Below are 23,219 nucleotides of genomic sequence, written 5' to 3' on the forward strand. Positions count from 1 at the left end.
CTTGGAGATCATGTAGTTCAATTTCCTCATTTTATAGGTGAAGAAACTGAGGCACAAAGAACCTAAGATCGTACATAAGTTAATAGATCTAGGAACCTCAGAGGCTTTCATTTTACACCTGAGGAAACTGAGAAACACAGAAGTTAAGTAACTTAACCAAAGTTAACTAGATATTAAGTGACAGAGCTGGTATTTGAACCCAGGTCATCTGAGTCTAGACTCGACTCCCTTTCCATTATACCATGTTTCACTTGCCTTGTGGTTTGTTGGTCTTCAGCTGCCACCTAATATTTTTGTTATTTTTTTCATTACACTTCAGTCCCATAGACCACTTAACCAATGCCAAAGCCCATACTTCACAGCTTTTATATCTCTTTTTCACTTTAGTGAAGCTTGGTTTATTATTGTGGGTGAGTCATTTTTTCAGTCATGTCTACCTCTTCATGACCAACTCTTCCTGACCCTAACTGAGGTTTTCTTGGCAAAGATAATGAGTGGTTTACCATTTCCTTCTCTATGTCATTTTACAGATGAGGAAACTGAGAAAAACAAGGTTAAGTGACTTGCCCAGGGTCACACAGTTAGTAAGTGTCTGAGGCTAGATTTGAACTCAGAAAGATGAGTCTTCACTCCAAGCCCCATGCTCTATCCACTGAAACTGCCCACGAAGCTGGGTTTAAGTGTATGTAAATAAGATGGCAATAGGTGGGTTGGAACCCTTTAGAGATCTTCATAAAAATGGTAGATGGTCCATTGGTACCCAAGGAACTTCAGTGTACTGAAGTGGAGAGATCACTGGATTTGAGCTCATAGGGAAAGGGCTTCAAATCCTAGCCTTAATCACGTCTACCTGTGCAGCATTAGGCACTTCATATCCCTGGGTCTCAGTTTACTGATCTGTAAAATGAGGGGGTTGGATTAGTTAGCCTTGAAGGTCCTTTCTAGTTTAAATCTGTATTAATTAATATTGAATTAGTCATTCAATTCAAATAATTCAATAATTAATATTGAAGAATGAACTGAATTTCTTAAGAAATCCTTCTTGAGTTAAGTAAAGCTTAAAAACAATTAGCTGACCTTTTGATAAATCCTTATGTCAGTTTATTTCACCATCTTTTATTAAATGACTACTGTGTGCCGGGCACTGTGCTAGGGACTAGGGATATAGAAGCAAATAATAAAAATCGTCCCTGTCTCCCCCACACACCCTGAGGTGCTTACTTTCCTTTGGATCACCCATAAAGAAAACCAGATGAGTAAGAGAGAGTGTGATATGGATGACTCTGAAGTCAGAGGACCTAAGTTCATAATGGAGCATTGGACCTAGAGTCAGAAAAGCCTGAGTTCAAATCCAGCCTCAGACTTTTAGTGGCTGTGTAATCTTGGGCATATCATCTAACCTCTGTCTGCCTCAGTTTTCTCAACTGCAAAATGGGGATCATAGTAGTACTGCCTTCCTCCCAGGGTTGTTGTGAGGATCAAATGGGATAATATTTGTATGCACTTGGCACAGTGTCTGACAGGCTCTACATAAAGGCTCGCTATAATAGTTATTATTAGGCTAGCTATTATGTTTTTAAATCCTGCCTCCAACACTGTGTAACCTTGAGCAAGGTACGTAATCTCCCTTGGCTTCATTTTTCCTCTCCGTAAAATGAAGTGTTTGATCATGATGTCCTTTGGGATCCTTTCTGGTTCTTGATTCTGCCTCTATATCTGATCTTGGGCAAATCACTTCACTTCTATGGACCTCAGTTTCCCCATCTGTAAATTGAGCACATTGGATTAGGTGATCTGTGAGGTCCCTTCTAGCTCTATCTCTGTGATTCTAACTATACATCCCAAAAGTCTTAACAAGGTTAGATGCTTTCATAGCTTTCACCTACACTAAGACTTTCGGGACACCCTCTCCTAAAGTCGCTGATTTGTTCAGTTGATTAGAACACCCTATAAGTGATACTAATCCAGCTGTCATGTAGTTGAGTATGTGTGAATAGTCTGCTCCATGGTTACAGATTATAGGCTTGATCCTGGACAGCTGCCTTGGGAAAGCATGCTATTCATCTAAGGCGGCCTGGGTAACAGGATGTGCAGAGACCAGTCCAAATCCAAGACAACTCCTGGAAAAAAACGAAACAAAGCAATTCAGTCATTCCCTGGGAAAGCCAACTTGGTACATTGCATTGGTTGGGATGGGTACCTTTACTAGATGAATGAGGGAATATATCCATTTGAGTTCGAGTATGTCCATCACTTTATGGATTCTATAGAAGGAAGAAGTTTCATTCTCAGGAGGGAGGAACTTAGGAACTTATCCACTATTTATCACATTGTTTCTGTAGGAATGTGCACTCCAAGTTCCAGCGAATGGCTTCCAGAGAAACTTTTGGAACATAAGTGAATTTATTAAATTAGGGACTTCCTGGAATATTAACTTCCAGTTAGGTGTTGGTGTCCAGGGCTGCTGAAAGTTGCAACAAAGGGTTAACTACAACTAGGTCCACAGGAAAAAAAAATTCCACTCCTAGGGTGCAGCTGATAATTCCCACATCTCCTGGTAGGAGGAGAGGGATGTTGCACAAGGACTGAGTTTAATCCTTAGTGACTATTGATCACCACCCTCATTCCTTGGTATTTTCTTTCTCATCATTGGGCTTAGCATGAAACGGCTTCTTGTAGAATGTCTCTGTCTATTCAAGGATCTTGCTTTTCCTTCTCCAGGTCAAACAGGGAAAGAACCAATTATCTATGTGGTGGAAAGTGATCCCATGCCTGGAATGTAATCTATCTCATTTATGCTTTAAGAAAAGCTAAGTTGTGTTTGAGCCCCCAAAACATTACCTCATGCTGTTCTAACTTAAGTGATGGCTGATATCAAAGACAGGACACAATCACCCTGTCCAGATTTCATCATATGACTATTCTTAAAGGAATCTGTTGGATAGCATGTGCTAAGGCAGAAGGAAGTCAAAGTCTCTTTAGGGTTTATCTTCTTTCCTTTACTTCTGCTCTGAGGTCTATATCATATATCCGATCACCATTGTGTGGTCAGTGATGGGTCAACAACTCCTTTGCTTCATACAAAGAAGTCTTAGGACCTCAAGAAATAAATACAGGCAGTGAACCCCCTATATTTTTCTGATATACTATTAACATGAAACTATTGGGGCTGTATAATTAACAAGAACAACAGTGACTCGTGTCTATGTTATTGTTTGATCCTTTCAGTCATATCCAACTCTTCATGACCCCATTTGGGATTTTCTTGGCAGAGATACTGGAGTGATTCGCCATTTCCTTCTCCAGCTCATTTGACAGAAGAGGATACTGAGGCAAACAAGGTTAAATGACTTGCCCAGTGTCACATAGCTAGTAAGTGTCCGAGGCCAGATCTGTACTCAGGAAGATGAGTCTTTCTGATTCCAAACCCAGTGCTCTACCCATTGCACCACTTAGGTGCCCACTCATCTCTAGAGAGCACTTCAGATATTGCAAAGTGCTTTTCCCTCAGCCATCCTGAGAATTATACTGGCTCCCACATTTACAACAACCCAAGACTGAGGGTACAAACAGTAGAAAGGAACAGGGAATTCATTGGTTAGAGATTTGTTTATGCTTTGTCAGAGTGAATTGTTTTCCACTTTGTACTGCCCAGGGTACATGGTAGGTGCTTAATAGATGCTATTATAGATGGAACCCACCTGGATTGAATTGAACTTCCAAGAAATCTCTTATGACCTCAGTATATTACAGCTGCATTTCAGTTCCCTGTCCAGGCTCAGCCATTGATATGACTGCAGAGGAAAGGTTGCGGAATGACGTGTTCCAGAGCAGGGTCACCAGGGCAGCTTTGGGGCTCACTACCTGTGCGGCCATCACCAAGGCATACCCACCCACTGCCAGGCTGCAGGTTCTTATCTGTAAAATGAGAAGGTTACACCACACAGCCTCTGAACATCCTTCTAACCCCAGAACTATGATTTTATCTCTGAAACTCTGAGCCTCTTGGATGAATCATCATTGCACGAGGTGACCCTGGAGCTTTGAAGGCTTTGCCAATAGATTAGAAATTCTAGCAGGTCAGTCAATCAACAAGCTTTTATCAAGGGTCTGCTCTGTGCCAAGCACTCTTCAACATGCTGGTCAGGGGGCCTATCAGACCAGAAGGCTTTAAGTATAGGCGTGGGATTTGACTGGATATCCGTAGTTCAAGGAGTCTGTTTTTATAGAATCATATGTCTGAGTGAAGAGAGAGACAGAGACAGGACCTGGGATTTCTTTGATCTAGGGACAGGGATATGAACTGGACTTGGGATTTCACTGGTTATAGGGACAGGACTTGGGATTTCATTGATCTAGGGACAGTGATATGAACTGGACTTGGGATTTCACTGGTTATAGGGACAGGACTTGGGATTTCATTGATCTAGGGACAGTGATATGGACTGGACTTGAGATTTCACTGGTTATAGGGACAGGACTTGGGATTTCATTGATCTAAGGACAGTGATATGGACTGGACTTGGGATTTTACTGGTTATAGGGACAGGACTTGGGGTTTCATTGATCTAAGGACAGTGATATGGACTGGACTTGGGATTTCACTGGTTATAGGGACAGGACTTGGGGTTTCACTGATCTAGGGACAGTGATATGGACTGGACTTGGGATTTCACTGGTTATAGGGACAGGACTTGGGGTTTCATTGATCTAAGGACAGTGATATGGACTGGACTTGGGATTTCACTGGTTATAGGGACAGGACTTGGGGTTTCATTGATCTAGGGACAGTGATATGGACTGGACTTGGGATTTCACTGGTTATAGGGACAGGACTTGGGGTTTCATTGATCTAAGGACAGTGATATGGACTGGACTTGGGATTTCATTGATCTAGGGACAGTGATATGGACTGGACTTGGGATTTCACTGGTTATAGGGAGTAGCTGGAATATTGTGGGGTGAAATACTCAAATAAGGCATCAGAAGAAGATCTTGGTGGATGCCAATGATAACTTAATAATCTTTTGATGAATAAAAATAATAAACTTCTATAGAAAAAAAGATTAGTAGGATGAAAAATGATGATAATATTGATGATGTAGGGACTGGATCTGTAATTTCATTGTTATAGAAATTCTTGAGTAAGGAAATACTCTACTGATGTCGGCTGACACTTTCTCAGAAATTTAGAGTCTTAGAGAGTTGTCTAGAACACAGAGAGGGTGAATCATTTACACAGCGTCATACAGTCAGCATGTTTCCAAGGTGGGATTTGAATCTAGATCTTCTTGACTTTCTGAGTTAGAGGGGACCTAAATATGATCAAATCCAATTCCTTTATTTTATAGAAAAGGAAATTGAAAGACAGAAGTTGTTACTTGGCCAAGGTCATCATACAGCTAGTAAGAGTTAAGAGAAGAACCCAAATCTCCCCAAGTCATAGGTAAAATCAGAAATACATGTTACTAGATTGGCCACAGGGCATCTAGGTGGAGCACAGGTGTGGAGTCAGGGAGACTCATGTTCCTGAGTTCAAATCTGGCTTCAGACACTGACTAGCTGTGAGACTGTGGGCAAGTCACTTAACCTTGCTTGCCTCAGTTTCCTCATCTATAAAATGATCGGGAGGAGGAAATGGCAAACCACTCCAATATTTTTACCAAGAAAACCCCAATTACAGAGATTACAGGGATTACAGAGAGTTGGACATGACTAAAATACCTCCACAACAACAACAGCTTTCTCAGACCATTTTGAATTTGTGGTGGGATTCTATTCAATTCTTGTAGAGAAAATACTCAAACCAATATAATCATGGGTCCCTGAACCATGGATGTGTTGGTGCTCATGATGAAGGAGCAGTCTTTCTTGAGCTCAGAAGTGATTATCCTCCATAATTCAAGGGTAAACAAAAACTTCTGATTCATGCATTGCCTCATGATTCTCCACACGGCATTTGCTGCATTCTGTTTTTAGCCCATCTGAGGGTGCACATCTGTTTGTGTTTGGGCATACACTGTGGTGTACCTTTCTAATGCCAATATTGGCCCAGCCCGCCTGGGAATGGCCATCTTTATCATAGTATTTATGTTGTTATCTTTCAGGGGCCACAATTGGACCCAGGCTCTGCCTGAAGCTGTGAAGCCTTTATGAAGGGTCTATCAAGAACTCCTGTGACCCAGTCCAGTATTTGTTTTTCTAATATATACATTTCCTCAGAATCATATAATTTTGGAGCTAGAGGGTGGGGGCTTGAAATGTTCTAATCTAATCTTACAGATGAGGTAGCTGAAATCCGGAAAAGAGAAATAACTTGTCTGGGATCAACTCATCAGGTAGAATTGGGATGAGAACCCAGATCTCTGACCTAGTTCCTAATTGAAATCTCTTTTTCTGCACCTTCCTGCCTTAGATTATTCTCCTAAATTTGTTGAGAAATGTTTGATTATAGATGCATGTGTGTATACATATATACTCGACTGGATCTGGTATTTTACTGATATAGGGACAAGATATGGGATGGATAACTATAACCAGTATATGAATAAGTATACATAAGGTCAGTATTTCTGACCTTAGCTATGACTTGGGAACCAGGAGACCTGGGTTCTTGGGTCCATTCATTTGGAGCTCTGAATGACCTTAGAAGCCATGACAGAACAGTAAACTGAGGCCCAAAGAGTAGACTTTCCCAAAGTCACAGATATAGTAAATGAAAGAAGTCATTCAAATTCAAATCCACTGGCTCCAAACCTACCTCTCTTTCTACTGCTTTATTGATTCCAAGGAGGTAGAAAGGTATTATGTCCTTTTTGCATTAGAGGAAACTGAGCCTACAGAAGATTAAGTAATGTGCTGAAGGTAAAACATTGAATAGTAGAATTTCTTTTGGACCAGAGGAATTAGGGAACTATGTGATTCAATTTGTAATATTCTTGAATCTGTAATACCCTAAAGCAAGCTGGATCAGAGTTTTTATGCACAACTATATACATATGTGTGTGTGTGTGTGTGTGTGTGTGTGTGTGTGTACGCGTGTTCTTGTATTCATTCAGCTAGATTGAGGTATTAAATAGAAGGTACAGGATTCCACCACCAAGCCTTTGACTCCTGATCCAGCATTCTTTTCATTATAATATACTGAACTGATCTGCTTGTAATTGGCCAGTTGGACCTGTTTCAGCGCTTTAAAAAAACAATGAATTTTAATTAAAGGTCACCTTTGAATTAAACAGTGGGTTCTAAAACAATTAAATTAACTGCTTTAATATTCTTATTGATTTCACAATGAACTTTTAACCAATAAATAAAAGTACCCTCTGATTTGAGTTTAAAAAAAAACGAACAATGTTACTCATTTTTGAGCTAAGTACTTTTTGAGGCAAAATAATATAGTAGGAAGGGCATTGTACTTGGAATCAATTTGCCACTAGCTGTGTGACCCTGGGCAAATTCTTAATCTCTCTGAGCTACAATATCCCTGTTGGTAAAATAGGAATGATTGTTTTTTTGCTTTCTGCCTCACTTTGATCATGGTTTCGAGAAGTCTTTGCAAACCCTAAAGTTTATATCAGTGCTGGTTGGTATTAGTAGTAATTATAAATTCCACAAGTCCTGCTCTGATATCACATTGTAACTTGCTGTGGAAGTGAGCCTGAGTTCTTAAATAAAAACATAATTAATTTTTTTTCAATGAACAAAAATCTATTTTCTGTTCTTCCTCCCACCCCTCCATTGTGAATCCTTAGAACAAATATTCATGGTTAACACTACAAATTCCTGCCTTGGTCATGTGCCAACATGTAGGTTCTGTACCCTTGGGCCATCACCTACATAGAGCTGAAAAAGCTAGGAGTGCAAGACCCCAGTGAATTTTGTGCCTCTTGTCTGATTGCCAGCAGAGCGATGCTCAGACACCACCATCAGGTTGGCTATGATGACTTGAAAACTGCCTCTTTTGTTATAGAAGTCACAATCTGTGTTGATGGAGGGTTTACCGACATGTATAATTAAAGATCCGTAAAGTATTGAAGCAATAATAATTAACTTCATGTTTCTTAAACCTTCCATCAAACTTGACTGCATTTGGGCAGGTGCTTTCTCCTCGTATGGGAATAGGCCAATGGGATCTGACAAAATCCAATGACCTTTTCTCAATCCTCATACGTCTTGACCTCGCTGCAGCCTTTGACGCTGTCGATCACCTTCTTCTCCCTCGATACTCCCTCCTCTCTAGACTTTCTTGACACTAGTCTCTCTTATTTCTGCTCCTATGCACATAGGAAAGTCAAATTCAGTTTGAGGTTGCTCTGTGCCAACCTTGTATAGAGTGATGAGGGGCATTTATGGTCTAATGGATTCTCAGTTCCAGTATGGGTGCAATTGTTTACTAGGTGTTATTGGGTGAGTCCATTAACCTCTAGCAGATTAACTTTTCTCAGTTGTGAAACAGGCATAATGGTGCTTGTATTTGAAAGGCAACATGGCATGATGGAAGAAAAATTGACCTTGGAGTCAGGAAGACCTGAGTTCAAATCTTATATCTGGTTCATGCTAGCTACTCAGCACCTTTACATTTCTTGGCTGTGTGACTTTGGGCAAGATGCTGCTTCTCTGGCATGGTGGTGACTTGGAGGACAAGACTTGGGTGTTAACCTTGGAGTCAGGTGCCCAACTTAGCTAGGCTGGTGCTTAGAATCCAGGCCACACATCCATTTCTGAAATTGTTAGGACTTAATAGCATCTGCCAGAGATTGTGCAGGAGAATGCCCTCCATGGGTCAGAATCTGAGGATGGGGTGGGGAGAGGCGAGGATGGGCATATGTGAAGACTTGCCCCTAGTTTCTCCTGATCTATATCCAGCTTTCATCTTATTGTTTTATTTTTGTTGAAGTGGTGCAGTGGATAGAGAACTGTACCTGGAGTCAGGAAGACCTGAGTTCAAATCTTATCTCAGACACTTACTAGCTGTGTGATCCTGGGCAAGTCTGCCTCAGTTTCCTCGGCTGCATGATGTGGATAACAGCATGTACCTCCCAATGATGTTGTGAGGATCAAATTAGATAGTATTTGTAAAGTGTTTTAGCCCAGTGCCTGGCACATAGGAGACACTAGATAAATACTAGCTATTATTATTATTTTTACTATTATTATTATTATTAACCTCATACACTGACGTGTCCTTTTTTAACCCAATGTTCTTGATTAAGAAATCAATGTCACTTAGTCAATAGCCATTTATTAAGGTCTCACTATGTTCTAGGCACTTTTCTATGAACACAAATGGACCAGTCCTACCCTCAAAAGAAATGTGGTAAACTTCTGATTAAAGATGTATTTAAGGACTCACTTCCACCCAACTGTCACTGTCATGGGGCGTGTATTTTACTTGTCATGTGCTCATGCATTTGACCGTGAGGTTGAACAAAATTCTAACACTGTAGAATCACAGAACTTTTAGATTTGTGAGGGACCTCACAATGACCAGGGAGACAATGGGGGCCATTGGCTCTGGAGTGAGAAAAGTCAGGTTCGGATCTCACCTTCAAACCTTAGGGACTTAGCAAGTTCTTCAACCTCCGTTGGCGTGGGTCCTTATCTCTAAATGAGGGGGTGGGGGCAGCTAGGTGGTACAGTGGATAGAGCACCAGCCCTGGAGTCAGGAAGACCTGAATTCAAATCCGGCTTCAGACACTTGACACTTACTAGCTGTGTGACCCTGGGCAAGTCACTTAACCCTGATTGCCTTGCCAACATGAATGAATGAATGAATGAATGAATGAATGAATGAATGAATGAGGTTGTCAAATGAGATCCTTCCAGCTCTTGAGCTATGAGCCCTTGAGATCTACAGGTCACCATGAGCTAACAATGATAACAGAGTTCTTTCAGTAGTATGGAGAACTGAACTTCAAGTCAGAAAACCTGGGTGTAAATCCTGACTTAGTCACTGTATGACCCCTGGGTAAATCATTTAATATTTTGGTCTTCAGTTTCCTCATCTGTAAAATGGGGATGATCACTTATAAGCTAGTTATGAAGATCAAATAAGAGAATATATGCATTTTGTAAACCATAAAGCTCTATGTGACTGCAATTCAACTGATATTTGATAAACTGTTATTATATACAAGGTATTGGGGACCCAAGGATGAAAAATTATAAACTTGGCCCTGAAATTGCTTTCATGGTAGCAGGAGGAATATGAAATCTCCACAGATAAGGGAAGAGGAGGCAAGATGCTTGAGACCATAGTTTAGTGAGCTGGCTTCATGTCAGGAAGCCTGAGGTTCAAGTTCTGTCTTTGATATTTACTATGGGACTGTGGGCACCTTAGGGGTACCTCTGATACCAAGGTGGCTGAGAGATAAGATAGAGTTGGAGTCAGGAAGACTGGGTTCACATCCTGCCTCAGGCATTAGTTTTTGGTTTTTTGCTTTCAATTTTTAAACATTTTTTATATAAAGTTTTGAGTTCCAACTTCTATCCCTCCCTCTGTCCCTCCCCTTCTGTCTCTGAGATGATAAGAAATCAGAGATAGGTTATACATGTGCAATTATGTAAAACACATCCATATTAGTCATTTTGTACAAAAACAAAAGAATGAAAATGAAAAATAGCATGCTTCAGTCTGTATTCAATCAGTATCAGTTCTTTCACTGGAGGCAGATAGTATGCTGCATCATTAAGCCTTTGAGATTGTCTTGGATCCTTGTAATTGCTGAGAATAGCTAAGTCATTCAGGTTTTCATCGAACAATATTGCTATGACTGTGTACAACATTCTCCCAGTTCTGTTCACTTTACTATGCATCTGTTCATGTAAATCTTCCCAGGTTTTTCTGAAACCATCCTGCTTGTCATTTCTCAGAGCACAATAATATTCCATCATAATCATATACCACAGCTTGTTTAGCCATTCCCCAGTTGATGGATATCCCATTGATTTCCAATTCTTTGCCACCACAAAAAAATTGAAACATTTTTGTACAAATAGCAGACAATAGTTTTAAAACTCTACACACAGTGCATGGCATAGAGTATGTGCTTAATAAATGCTTATTCCCTTCCCCCTTCCATCTATCAATCGATCATGTGAAATAAAATTTTATACACACACATACACCCCACAAAAATCTCACATTGGACCCAGCAACACAATTCTAAGGTAGAATGTTATTAGGACAAAAAAACTCAAGATGAAGAGCTCTAGGAAAATTTGAGGAGGGTGTGGCAAACTATTAAGTTATTAATAGCTCATTTTACTTGCTAAAATGTGGGTGCAATAAAATACTCCAGAAATTTGAATGTGTGGGAAGCACGCTGTCATGATGACTTTCTCATCAGCAGTGTTTGAGAAGTAAGAAGATAGTGTTAGTGGTAGACCATCTGGTTAGACAGTCTTAGTGTCACAGTGAGCTGTAATAGAATTTCTCCTGCAGCATCTATTGTTTTAATAAAAACAAATTTTTTTTTAAGCAAAACAATTGCCTAGAGGCAGTTAGATTTCAGGTGAGCCTGGAGGGGTGGAGATTTCAGACCTGGAGAGAATCATTTGGGAGCAAGTCATCTCTGTCAGGGCCCCTGGGTAGAGTGATCATGTTCCAGTTCCCTCTTTTGCAAAGTTGGGGTGAAGGGTTGGGTTTGTTTTTTTCAAAGAAGAGTTAAGAATTTACAACCTTTACCACAAAATCAGAAACTCTCAGAGTTGGTTGTCTACAATGTACTCTGAGAAGTCGACATTCAACTGTAATGTTCTGAGCCACTCTCTTCTTGGGTCCTAGGCTAAAATGAATCTTCCTGACCTTGGTAAAAGTCAATCCCTTTGTGGGGAGGCAGGCGGAAATCAGAAGGTGTTCCCAGCAAAAGAAGTCTAAAGCTTAAAGGGCCTATGTCATCTGTTTAGGAAGCTTTGTGGAGTCAGGAAAGAGTTCAAATTCAGCATCAGATACTTATTAGCTTCGTGACCCTAGGCAAGTCACTTAACCCTGTTTACCTCAGTTTTGTCATCTGTAAAATGAGCTGGAAAAGGAAATGGCAAACCATTCCAATATTCTCTGCCAAGAAAGCCCCAAATGGGGTTACAAGGAATTGGACCTGATCAAAACAACTGAACAGCAATAAAAAAAATCAGTCGGTAATTAACAAACATTTATTGATTACTCACCATGTGTTAGTGACTGTATTAGTCACTGAGGATGCAAAGAAAGACAAAAAGGGCCCCACTCCCCCTGCTTTCAAGAAGCTTATATTCTAGGAGACAACAGGTAAATAATTAGGTATAGACATGATACATACAGAGTAGATTCATATGCGAGTTCCTGAGGTGTGTAGGACCCTGGGCAAGTCATTTACCCACTCAGCCTCAGTTTTCTCCCCTGAATAATGGGGATAGCTGTATTTATTGTACCTGTCTCTATGGATTTTGGAGGTTCATAAGAGTTAGAGTATGAAAGGACTTCCCCCATTAGGATGTAAACTTGAGGATTGTCTTTCTTTTTCCTTGTATTTATATTCCCCTCTCACAACACAGTGCCTGGCACCTAGTAAAACTTTAACACTTCATCTCTCTTGAAATGTCTCAGGGTGCTCTAGGATTAATTCCTCACAACAGGTTGGGCTAGATGACCTTGCAGGTTTCTTCCAGCTGTAGATCTTTGACTTTCATTTTACAGATGAATGAGCTCTGAGGCCCAGGGGAGTTAAGTGATCTGCCTCATGGTCCTACAAGTAACAAGTTACATGGAGTAAATAGCAAAGTCAGAATTTAAACTCAGATCTTCTCATTCCAAACACAATGCTTTTTCTATTGTAGCATAAAATGGTCTAATCAATGGGCAATTGACAAGCGTTTATTTTTTTAATTCAGTTTTATTTTATTTTCATTTCCAAATTCTTTCCCTCTCACGTCCCTCTTTTCCCCACTGAGAATGCAAGAAAAATAAAATCCATTACAAATAATAACCAAGCAAAACAAATTCCTGCCTTATCTCCCACTGCTGATGTGCCTCAGTATGCACTCTGGAGACGATTCCTCTGGAATTGGGGTTGGTCATTGTGTTGGTCAGCATTCCTAAATCTTTCCAGGTTGATATCTTTACAGTATCACCGTTGCTGTGTACAATCTTCTCCTGGTTCTGCTCACTTCACTTTGCATCAGTTCATACAAGTCTTCCCAGATCCCTTTGAAATCATCTCCATCATTTCTAAGAGCACAATATCAACAAGCATTTATTAAGCACCTACCACATGTACTGGGAAGTGAACACAAAAAATGAGATGTGCCTCATTCTCATCAGAGTGATGGAGGAGTCCATGTCTGGAAGGAAAAACATCCTATCAGACAAAGGAAGAGAATAGGTCACCTTTAGCCTCATACCTTAAGTCTTTGTTTTCCAAAGTGCTTCACCTAGCACTGTTTTACACGTAAAAGTATTCTGGAGTTCTCTGTACAATCCCATCAAATCCTGTGGGAAGGGGCCAAGGGACACATCCAGGCCCCCATGAGATGCCACGTGCAATTCATGTAAAGTACCTTTTTAAGTGGTAGAGTAGTACACAATTGTCACCTGCTGGTATTATTCTACAAAAGACAAATGAAGGCTTAGTTCGGATCCTCCAGCAGCTTATGAACTCACTGAGGAGATAAAATACAGGAAACACTGATACAAGAAATAAAATTGCATTTTATGATGGGCTGGCCTCCTAGGGCCCTTCCCAACCCAGAAAGCCCACAAAAGAGCAGAGCCTCAGTACTTCAGTAAATAGAAGGAAGTGAGTAAGGATCCTCTTTTCTCTCCATAATTAGCAAATTGTAATAATGGAAAAAAATAGGCCATATCTATATAGTCCTTTAAATATATTAGCTCATTTCATCCCCAAAGCAACTCTGTGACATAGAGAATTATTCTTATCCTCATTTTACAGATGAGGAAACTGAGACTGAGAGAGGTTCTGTGCAATGATTTATGCTTGCAGTCCTCTATTTTAGACTCTTAGCATCCAGTTTCAATTCGTCTAGGATCACACAGATAATAAGTACTTGAGGTAAGATATGAACCCAAGACTTCCTGACTCCAAGGTCATTTCACTATTCAGTATATCACATGTGACTTCTCAACATGTCATATAGTTTGCATGAAAGAGTTTATTATAGTTACCTAGTAACGTTGAGTTTTGGTTGCCTAGAACACCTGATACACAGTGATTCCCAGTTCAGTGTTCTAACCACTACGCCTTGCTACCTTTCAACCCAGAGGATGGTTTCTGTGTAATGATTTATGCTTGCAGTCCTCTATTTTAGACTCTTAGCATCCAGTTTCAATACCTGACCCAATGCTTGTACTCAGGTGTAGCTAGAACTGTGTCTAAGATTTAGTAATCCAACTGGGAAAATGCACCTCCCTTCCTTCATTGCAGAAATGGGAATTCAGCGGTGTGGAATATTACATAAATGATCAAGACAGCGTTATTTTTGTTGAACTGCTTTCATACTCATCTGTTAAAAAGAATGGCTTTCTATGTAGGGGAGAAGAGAATCCATAAAAATAAGAACTTTTTTTTAAAAACAATACATCTTTCTAGTGTAAAGTTTGCTTTCATTGTTGGTGGAGTTATGAACTGATCCAATCATTCTGGAGAACAAATTGAAACTGTGCATACCCTTTGATCCAGTAGTACCACTTTTATGTCTGTATTCCAAAGAGATCATAAAAAGGGAAAAGGACCCACATGTACAAAAATATTTTTAGCAGCTCTTTTTGTGGTAGTCAAGAATTGGAAATTAAGGGGATGCCTATCAACTGGGGAATGTCTGAATAGACTGTGGTATATGAATGTAATGAAATGCTTCTGTCCTATAAGAAATGATGAGCAGACAGGCTTCAGAAAAAAACTGGGAAATTTATATGAACTGATACTAAGTGAATTGAGCAGAACCAGGAGAACACTGTACATGGGAACAGCAACATTGTGCCATGATCAACTTCAATAGACTTAGCTCCTGTCAGAAATACAGTGATCTGAGACAATTCCAAAAGACTCATGATGGAAAATGCTATCCACCATCAGAGAAAGAGTCTGAATGCAGACTGAAGCATACCATTCTCTCTTTTTTTTATTATTTTTTCTTTCTCGTGGTTTTTCTCTTTTGTTCTGATTTTTTCTTTTACAACATGACTAAGGTGGAAATATATTTAATATGATTGTAATGTATAATCTATATCAGATTTCATAACATCTTGGGGAGGGGGAAAAGAGAAGGGAGGGGGGAAAACTTAGAACTTAAAATTGTATAAAAGTGAATGTTGAAACTAAAAATAATTTTTTACAAGAAAAAAGGTTGCTTTCAAGGGTAAAGAAAGGGCCTCATAGGAAACCACAGAGCCTCTATGTGAGATATTCAGATAGCGTTTTAAAGGACACCCAGAGTCACTTGCTTCAGGCACAGAAAAAGGAAGCAGCGTTGGTACCATCCCCTCTTCCATCCTGAAGTCCTTGTTCCTCTGCTGCAGGGACTCCCTGACATTGAGAAGGGGGTTTTAATTTGAACTTAACATCCATGACGGACTAGTGAGCCATCGGGGGTCAGATAGATTTATAGCCCTGAAGAACTGCTGATGAACAACTCTGAGCTAGGCTGTTGAGAAAGGGAGCAGCCTCAGCCTTGGAGGGACCTGACACTCATGTGCTAACTGTGCCAAGTAGCTATAGGTGACTCCGAGAGCTCACTGTGGACTGAAACTTGCCTACTTCCTCTTCTTTTACCATATATAAAGTAACTCCTTCCCCCAGCTATGATGAAGATCTCAAAATGCTTTAAAAAAAAACCCAAAGCCCAACCCGTTCAAAAGTAACACACATATTTTAATGTAAGTCACTTTTAAACCTTAGGTAATCCCCAATGCTGAATATTAGTATATGAGTCTACTTCTCAGTCATGGCTTTTTTATTTTTAACCACTGCTGATTCTAGCTGGTCTCTCTATTTTATCTTTTAAACACAACTCGAGAGGGTGTAAGCATAATAACCAATCTTAACTCCAAAGGACTGTTGGAAAAAACCTCCCTCCCTCTTCTCATTGGAGGCGGTGAACTACAGGTGTGGAGTGAGGAATACACAGTCATGTAAGAAGAGGTCACGTTCCTGTCTCCCTAAGGGTGGCAAAGTGCTTTGTGTATCTAGTAGGGGTAGTCAGGAGTTTGCCATACCACCCCAGCATGTTCTTCAGTAAGGGATCAGAGCTCATGTCCCGCTTCATGAGAGTGGGCCCCAGTGCAGCAAATTCAGGGTTTTCCTGACCCCTCCTGATCATCCCAATAATCCTGTTTTGTAGGTGGCATACAAGTTACAAGTAACTCAAATGAACAAAGCTGGTAAGCATGATTTGAACTGAAGTTCAGCATTAATCTAATGCCACATGTAGGGTACCACACCTATAGTGTCCCACCTTTTCAAAGAAGCGGAAGGTGTGACTTCTCATATCTCTTCTTTGGGATCGTCGGGATTTTCTAAGATGCTACAAAGGTCTGCAACCTATGAGCCTTTGTAACTGTCATGACCCATCTGGGCAAGGCAAAAAGAGAGATGAGAATGTATCTCCCTCCCTTCTTTGCAGAAGTAGGGGCGTAGCGGTATGGAGCTCTGCTTCTTCTTATAGCAGCTAGGTAGTTAGAATGCTAAGATTTGGAGTCAGGAAGACCTAAGTTCTAATCCTGCCTTAGACGCTTCCTAGGTGGGTAAACCTAGTTTTCTCATTTGTAAAAGAGGTATATTTGAGTTGTTGGGCATTTCAAATGAGATAACATTTATAAAACCTTTTGCAAACCTTAAAGAGCTATTCAAATATCTTCATCACACCATGCTGTGCTGTCTCCTGTGTCAGTTTATTCTACATAGCTGTATATGGGCATACATTTATTTAGGACCTACTATGTGTCAAACTGCTGAGCACCATGCTAGATACTGGAAATAAAAAGACAAAAATAAGAACAATCCCTTCCCTCAAGGAGTCTCCAAATTCTAATTCTTCGTTATAAGGAAGTGTTTGGGGGAGGGATGATGGAGAGATGCAACAGGAAATATTGTATTCAGAAGTGACATTGATGTTACACACACACATACACACACAATCAGTGAAACATGAAAAAACAAACTATCCTTACTTAGCCTTCTGGAAAAGCTTAGCTTTTAAAAGGAGGTTAGATTATAATAACCAAACTTGACCCTAAGAAGACAGTAAGAAGGTACCCCTCCTCCTGTCTTCAGAATTGTGGGTATAGAATGCTTCATATAATGGCAGATTTTTTAATGTCTTGGTTTTACTGAATTTTATTTCCCCCCGGTTATTTTTTCTCTGCTAGGAGATGGCTCTCAGGGAGGAGGTAAAGGAAGGAATGCTTCGGGAACTATCAATAAATATATTTTTTAAAAAAATTCAAGTATAGCTTAATCAATTTTATGAAAAGATTTATGGATCTGCTCCAGTGTCCCTTGTTCATTGTGCTACTTTTTGTTCAGATGAATGTCATGGAGGTTCAGGGCTATTAGAAAACCATGTGGGCCTCAGGCTCAGTCCTTCTTGTCAGGTTAGGCTGTCCATCTGGTGAAGCAGGGGCTCCCGAATTAGCATGCCCCAGAGTGACCCAATCAGCCAGGCAAGCTGGTGATCTCTCGGCCCCGCTGTGCATCATCTGCTGGTCCAAGTCATTGGCACTGACCCTATTTTCAAGGCTTACTGGAGGGACAGGGAAGGGAGAGTCCCAGGAGTTGGGAGCATGGCCCTGGCCAACGATCTGCTTACTCCTCTTGAAACAATTCAATATTTGTCTCTGCAGACTTGACATAACAAGTGGTTAGGGAACTCCTTATCGAGACTTTGGCCAGACTTCGCCCTTGAAATACGTTCATTTAATTCTTTACTGTAGCCTGTAAAATATTTCTTCTTCTTTTTTTTTAACAAAAATAAAAGTCATAAACACAAGTCAACTGATCTTGGAAATAGATTTTGGAAGCTTAGAAATTTCACAAAAGACTGAAGCTCTCTTTGAATTTGTTTCTTCGTGTTTCTTAAAGTGACCTCTTTATTGTAGAATGCATTCAGATGTATACTTGGACGATGTTTTGTTGTGGCGCAATTTGAGGGACTGTTTGGGAGCAGAGATGTTGAATTGCTAGGTACGTTTGCTCTGCCACTGGGCAGAAATGAAAAGGAGCCCAGCCAGCCAGCTAGCGTTCTTGATGGATGCTTTTAATGTTTTTAGCATTATATCTGTATTATGGTAAAAAAAAAAAAATCAATAAATCCCAGCCTGGCATTTTGCACTGAGTTGATCAATCAATGAGTATATATGAAGTACCTACTACGTGTAGAGAGGGAGGAAAACAACCTGCCTAATGTTGTGGGGGGTGTCTTTTTTTGTTGTTAAGGTGTACTTTTCAAGATGACTGTAAACAAGTCGGTAACGTTCAGACCTGGCTGGACATTTCATCCGGAGCCCTAAAGTGTCCTAAGATCCAGATTGCTCAAAGCAGCTACTATCAGGTAAGAGAGAAGCCTCATATGTTTTGGTGTGCATCCTTGAATTCTTGTCTGACTTCTGGTCACTTCCTTCCTGGCACGTGGAAAACATACATTATCCCCCAAACAAGCCTTACAGGAGCCCGATGCGAACGTGAGCTGACTTGAATGAGATGAGGGAAGCGTTTGTTTTCATGTCATAGATTTACTGTTGGAAGGGACCTCTGGGATGTTGGAGTCCACTGCCCCCCCCCCCTTAGCCCCTGTGCCCCACCCCCCATTCTAGTAAAAGGTGAGAGTCAGACATTTAATTCAGATGTATATTCAGGGTATATCCCAGGGGTGGGGCTTCATCTAGGTACAGATCCAAAATTCCTCTTCTTTGGGTATTCAGGGCATAGGAGGGGAGCATAAGCTGGGATTTTCTTTTAAAAATAAAAAGTCATTGATAACTTTTATTTTAACACCATCTATATTTCCCAATATCTCTCTCACATAATCATTCCTTGTATCAAAGAATAAACAAAGTGAGTATGTGACGGAGAAAGGTCACCAAAACTAACCAAAACATAGAAAAATCTTATGTTATATGTAGGGTGCCACACCTATGATCCCCCATCTCTCCAAAGAAGTAGACAGGTGACTTCTCATATCTCTTCTTTGGGGCCAAACTGAGATATTCTAAGATGCTACAAAGCTCTGCAGCCTGTGAATACTCCTATGTAATTGTCATGACCCATCTTGGCCAGGAAGATGAGAGAGAAGAATGCATCACTGCCCGCCCGCCCCCACCCCTGCTTCTTTGCAGAGGTAGAGGCTTCGTGATATGAAACTCTGCATCTACTTGAGGCAGCTAAGTGGCTAAAATGCTAGATTTGGAGTTAGGAAGACCTGAGTTCTAATCCTGCTTCAGACCCCTCCTAACTAGGCAAATCACTTAACCTCTCTGTCTCAGTTTCCTCATCTATAAAAAGGGTATATAGCACGGGGTTGTTATAAGACCCAAATGAGATAACATCTGATAACCTTAAAGTGCTTTAAATATTATTGATCAGTTATAAATATTTCTAATTTAGAAATTTTTATTTAATATAAAATTTAAATAATATAATTTAGTGTAACAATAAATAAAATTAAATTTTTAATTTAAAAATTATAATACTCTGGGAAGAAAATGAATTTTTTGAATTTTGCTAAAAAAAAAAAAAAAAAAAAAAAAAGGAAAATTCTTAAGCACAGCTGGTTATTCTAGGTACATGAAAGAGAATCAGCTCCAAAGACCTGATGCCCAATGTTGAAAAGAGGAAAATTATTTGCTTGCACTCTGGTCATTTTCTGTGACTGACTTTCCTGTTGGCATGGGGATCCACACAGTCACCTGGGAAAGCCTCTCAGAGCCTCTTTGCATAGAGATGCAACGCCCATGGTCCTGTGGGGAGGCAGAATCTCTTCTGCTCTCTGTCAGGCTAGAAAGAAGAAAGCAAGATTCTCTAGCTCATTGTGGCACTGAGATCAGGAGGTACTGGCCAGAGGCTGAAGCAGATGCCCATTGGACCTCTCTGTCCGCTGGCTCCATGTGACACAGACACAAGAAAATCTTCCACCCTCTCCCACCTCCTTTGTACTCCTCAATTTCCAGAAACCAGAATTGCATCACTTATGATTTTAACATTTCATAAAGGGGAGCCATATAGTTTAATAAGTGCTAAATAATGAAACAGTTCAAGCTTTTCCAATTCTAACTGGCCAGAGTGTGCCATTTTAGACTGTTGTTCTCTGTAGCCTTTCTTGCAAAAAAATAAATGCCCAAACTCTTCCATGGGGAGGTTTTGGGGGCTCCCCAAGGTATTGTTGCCCCTCCTGCTGAAATGAACATAATCACAGGTTTTCTGAATTTAAAGGGACCTCAAAGGAACCTTTGTATTGAGTCAGGAAAGTATAGATTTAAGAAGGAATTTTAGAGTATACCTCATTTTAGAGATAGAAACTGTAGGTTTCCTGTCTCCAAAGGCAGTGCTCTTTCCATTGTACTTGTATATATCTGTATTTACTTGCCTTTGTATATAGGATCAGACTTTGAGAACTAGATAGGACCTTGGAAGTTATCAAGTCCACCCCTCCCCATCTTATTCAATAGATGAGGAAACTGAGTCAGAGAGGGGTCATAATATCATGGAATCATCGCTCTAGAGCTACAAGGGGTGTAGAGGTCATTGTGTCCAACCCCCTTATTTTACAAATGAGGAAACTGAGCCCCAGAAGTGGATTGCCTAAGGTCATGTTGTAAGTAGAAGAATCCAGATTTAAACCTAGGTCTTCTGACTCCAAATCCATTGCTTTTTCCACAGTACCACAGTCCAACGTAGAGTGGACCCATAACTTAGAGGGCAGTCACAAGGCATTAAACCTGCCCTTTTATCTCAGCCTCCTTATTTTTCCTTTCTCTTACCCTTCCCAACCCACTACACCTCATGTGCACCTCTACTCCATCAGCTATACTTATCCCAGATGATAGCTCTCCCTTAAACCACCCCCCCATCTTACCCCATCATTACACCTATAGAATTTCATCCCTTGGAATTTTGGCTCTCTTGTCTTCAAGCCTTACACCATGACTGTCTGGAGCTTAAGAAGTACTTGATTGATTAGCGTGGTGGGTGGGGTGACAGACTCAAAATCAGAAAAACCTGAGTTCAAATCCTGCTTGAGACTGATAGATATTTAATAGCTGTGTGACCCAATGTCTCCTACATCTTGGTTTAGCATCCATAGTTATCTCTAACTTAACGAGCCCCCCACCTCTGTCCTTGTGGCTCTAAATCTCATGAGGCTAAGTGCAGTTGAAGAGAGTGGGGACTGATGAAATCATGTTGCTTACTTGATTGATGGATTCCCAGTACAGATGTTGATTTCATTGTTAATAGCAGGAAATGGACACCTCCCACAATTCCTCCCAGCTTTTCCCTTGTTCACAAAGTTCCTGCTCATATGAGTTCTACCTTGTCATGCTGACCTAAAGCCTTATAGCTTTAGCAATTTTAGAATTACCCAGGGGATAATCTTCATAGGCCTAATGGCTAGTAGGTCCTTCCTTCCCCTTTGGATGCTTCCTTGTAAACAGGGCTAATCCAATGACTTGTCTCATTCCCCTTACCTTCTTTGGGTATGTGAAATGTCTTCTCCCATAAATCCTCCAGATTACAAAGGTTGTGTGTGTTCATCCTTCATTGGTGAAGAAGACCATGCCATCAGAGAAATGATGACATGACTTGCACTTGACTTTGTTTTGAGTGAGGGAGGGCTGTACAGGTCACCAGCCTCATTTCTCCTCCAGAGCCATCTGAATCCAGTGACCAGATATTCATCAGGATGACTGGAGATGACTCAGGATGAGGCAATTGGGATTAAGTAACTTGCCCAAGGTCACACAGCTAGTGAGTGTCAAGAGTCTGAGGTGAGATTTGAACTCAGGTCCTCCTGACTCCTGCACTGGTGCTCTATCCACTGCACCACCTAGCTGCCCCAATTACAAAGGTTAGATTGAGGATGAAAATGATAAATAGTAATGTGTCTTTCTGCTTTTATTTCTTTTAAACAACAACAAAAGACTTCTGTGTCCGTGTTGGGAAGCTTCTCCACAAAATATTCCTGGTGTTCGGTGAAGAATGCAGGTACCAATAAGGAACTTTGCAAAGCTAAAAACCAGCCCCACGGGATCTGTTCATGTAATATAAAAAACACCAAAACAATAGACAAAGGTATGTTTATTATTTTGAATAGTTCCGTTGACCTCTACAAGTGCTGAATCCTACTCTAGAACCCTTTTACCGTAAAAAATGCTGGAGGTCAGTTGGTAATTGTCTGGAGAATTAGAGTTAGGGCCAAAGGTCATAGGGCTTGGGATCTAGAGCAAGACCAAGAGGTACCATATCTCAAAATATCTGAATTCAGTGAAGTGAGATTGGATTGTCATAGCTTTTCTGACTTAGGGTTTCTCATCCTAGGGCACATATAATGCTAGAAGATACTAGAAGATAGTCGAAGGGACAGAGGGGCTATTTAGTAAATAGCTATATTAGCCTCTATTATTTTGATCTTCACTCCCTCTCCTGGTTGCCTGCGCTGTGTGCTCTGGCATATCACTGTTCTTCCTAAACAATCTCAGTGTAGTCTGACCAAGGTCAGTAATGGGAACAAAGTTAAAAAAGGGCTGAAGAAAACGAAGGCTCCGAGATAGCAATGGTTTATTTCTGTGAAACGTTCATCCTCCTTTGGGTTTTATCTACACAAGCAAAATGAAGACGAGACCTTCTGACCAACTCTCCATATCTAGATAATGGTGACCACAAAATAAATATCTCTCTCTCTCGATAGTTGGATTCAGGATGTTTTGTCTCGTTGTGTTGTTCATGGTTTAGATTAGGGGCTTGGATTATCTAGAAAATGACCTTCGTTCCCTGTATTTTAGTGACTCCATATTAAAAATAACTTAAAATAAGTGAAACATATGATCCTTAAGCCAGCTGTTTAAAAATTAACCAAATGTTTCTAGACCAAAATTTTTTTCTTGTGTTCCAAACCCCATTGGCACTGGTGAAGCCTGTGGCACTCTTCTCAAAATCATTATCAAGATCTTAAACAAATTTATGAACTTCAAGTTAAGAATCTCTGTTGTAGGCCCTTTAATAATGGCTCTCCTC

General features: G+C 40.4%; 1 protein-coding gene across 1 annotated transcript in view; it reads left to right on the plus strand.

The window, feature by feature from the left end:
• Positions 1-23,219, plus strand: part of PLXNC1 (plexin C1) — a 223,545-nt gene that overhangs the window by 54,294 nt on the left and 146,032 nt on the right. The window contains exons 6-7 of the mRNA XM_072655595.1: positions 18,429-18,543; positions 22,127-22,277. Of these exons, the coding sequence (XP_072511696.1) occupies positions 18,429-18,543; positions 22,127-22,277 (266 nt within the window). The remainder of the gene's footprint in view (positions 1-18,428; positions 18,544-22,126; positions 22,278-23,219) is intronic.

This window comes from Notamacropus eugenii, chromosome 3 (assembly GCF_028372415.1).
Source record: "Notamacropus eugenii isolate mMacEug1 chromosome 3, mMacEug1.pri_v2, whole genome shotgun sequence".
NCBI classification, from domain to species: domain Eukaryota; kingdom Metazoa; phylum Chordata; class Mammalia; order Diprotodontia; family Macropodidae; genus Notamacropus; species Notamacropus eugenii.